Source organism: Bison bison, unplaced genomic scaffold, assembly GCF_000754665.1.
Source record: "Bison bison bison isolate TAMUID 2011002044 unplaced genomic scaffold, Bison_UMD1.0 scf7180017864280, whole genome shotgun sequence".
Lineage (NCBI taxonomy): Eukaryota > Metazoa > Chordata > Mammalia > Artiodactyla > Bovidae > Bison > Bison bison.
In genome coordinates, this window is record NW_011494852.1 from 1,435,431 (window position 1) to 1,437,334 (window position 1,904).

The 1,904-nt window shown below is 45.3% G+C and overlaps 1 protein-coding gene across 1 annotated transcript in view; it reads left to right on the forward strand.

Annotated features, from left to right (window-relative positions):
* LOC104995199 (chromosome unknown open reading frame, human C19orf40) overlaps positions 1 to 1,595 on the forward strand; it is a 3,643-nt gene extending 2,048 nt beyond the window's left edge. The window contains exon 5 of the mRNA XM_010848934.1: positions 1,006 to 1,595. Within this exon, the coding sequence (XP_010847236.1) occupies positions 1,006 to 1,254 (249 nt within the window). The 3' untranslated portion in view covers positions 1,255 to 1,595. The remainder of the gene's footprint in view (positions 1 to 1,005) is intronic.
* Positions 1,596 to 1,904: the final 309 nt, after the last annotated feature.

The window sequence follows — 1,904 nt, forward strand, 5'->3', positions numbered from 1 at the left end:
CCTGTTTTATCCCTCCTCCCACCCCTCCCCCGTTTCCCCTTTGGTAACCATGACTTTGTTTTTAATATCTGTAAGTCTGTTTCTGTTTTGCAAATAAGTTCCTTTGTATCATTTATTTAAAAAATTAGATTCCATACAGAAGTGATATCATATGAGATTAGAATTTCCTGGAGAACTTTTAAAAAAAAGTAATACATGAGCCTTGCTTCAGACCGATTAAGAATCCGAACATGGGGGTCAGGCTTATGCACCAATTTTTATTGTGCTGTTTCTAAACCTCTCCCTCTGATGTGCAGCTGGGGTTGAGAACCACATTGGAAATGCAGTCAGCCCTGTATAGTTCACAAACCCTTCTCCAGACACTGATCTTTTCTCTTGCTTCACTCTTCCTGAGTCACTTTGATTTAACGCTGTTACTATGTACCTTCGTGTATCTACCACTAACTGAAGACTGAGTTTCTCCATTGATAGGCAAGCTTCTTCCAAGCCCTGTATCAGGCAGGTGGAGCCATCATGTAATCCTATACTACTGAACTGTTTCTTAGTGGGCCATAGGATCGTGTTTGAATTCTTTAGTGTAGGTTTTCATTGGTTTTATCCTAAGCATTCTAAAAATTCAAGTTTTTGTAGATTAATTTTTACCTCTCACTCCTTTGTGTAGTCATGTTCATCTTTTAATAATTTTACTGATGCCTGAAAAATTATATTCATGGTATATATGAGAACATTTATAGTGGTAAATCAAGCTGAACTACGTGGAAAAGCTAAAACTGCTGCTGCTGCTGCTGATGCTGCTAAGTCGCTTCAGTCGTGTCCGACTCTGTGCGACCCCATAGACGGCAGCCCACCAGGCTCCGCCGTCCCTGGGATTCTCCAGGGAAGAACACTGGAGTGGGTTGCCATTTCCTTCTCCAAAAGCTAAAACTAAACTTCCGCAAAACAAAATGTTAAGAAAACCACAGGTCCTCTAGAGGGCGCTCATGTGCTTCTTTCATTTCCGTTCAGGTTCAAGAGCAAACCAGAGAGCCCAGTAAAAACCCTTTTCTCAGGAAGAAACGGGCTCTGGTGTCTGAGCCGGCGCTCCTCCGAAGTGTGCAGCAGATCCCAGGAGTCGGGAAAGTGAAAGCCCCCCTCCTGCTTCAGAGGTTTCCAAGTATCCAGCAACTAAGCAACGCGTCTCTCCGAGAACTGGAGGCGGTAGTAGGACCAGCAGCAGCCCAGCGCATTCATGCATTCTTCAGCCAGCCCAGGTGAGGGCTCCTCTCATGGGCTTCTCATCTCGGGACTGCAGGATCTTGTTTTCTTTTCACACGAAGAAAAGAGTTCCTTGGAGAAGGAAATGGCAACCCACTCCAGTACCCTTGCTTGGGAAATCCCATGGGGAGTCTAGTGTGCAACGGTCCGTGGAGTACAACAGGGCCGGACACGGCTTAGCGACTAACAGCAGCAAATGGCAGTTCCAGCCAATGTGTGAGAGCAAAGACTTGTAAGGAGTCGGGGGTTGGGGCTGAAACCAACATCCTATTGTTTACAGATGTGAAGGTCTATTTAGAAAAACCAAAATAAACTGCAAGCAAATATTTAAACTAAAAAAAGCGGAGTTCCTTTTACAATTAGGGAAAGGTGAGAAGAGGCCTGAATGGAGCCTGCCAGTGGTCATGGCCTGTTCTCTGGCCTTAGGCATGTACTTCGATTAGTGGGCCTGCGCCAGATGGCACTGCCCTCATCCTGCTAGCATGAAGTGGGCTGGTGGGCACTTTGCTAAGGGAACCTCAGATTCAGCAGAAAGGCAGCCTCGGAGGATTTTAATGTGTGACCTTGACCTTATCTATTATGGAAGGTGGAGGATATGACTGTTTAAAGGAAACAAACCTACAATGAAGCACTGTTACCATAAGCTCCTT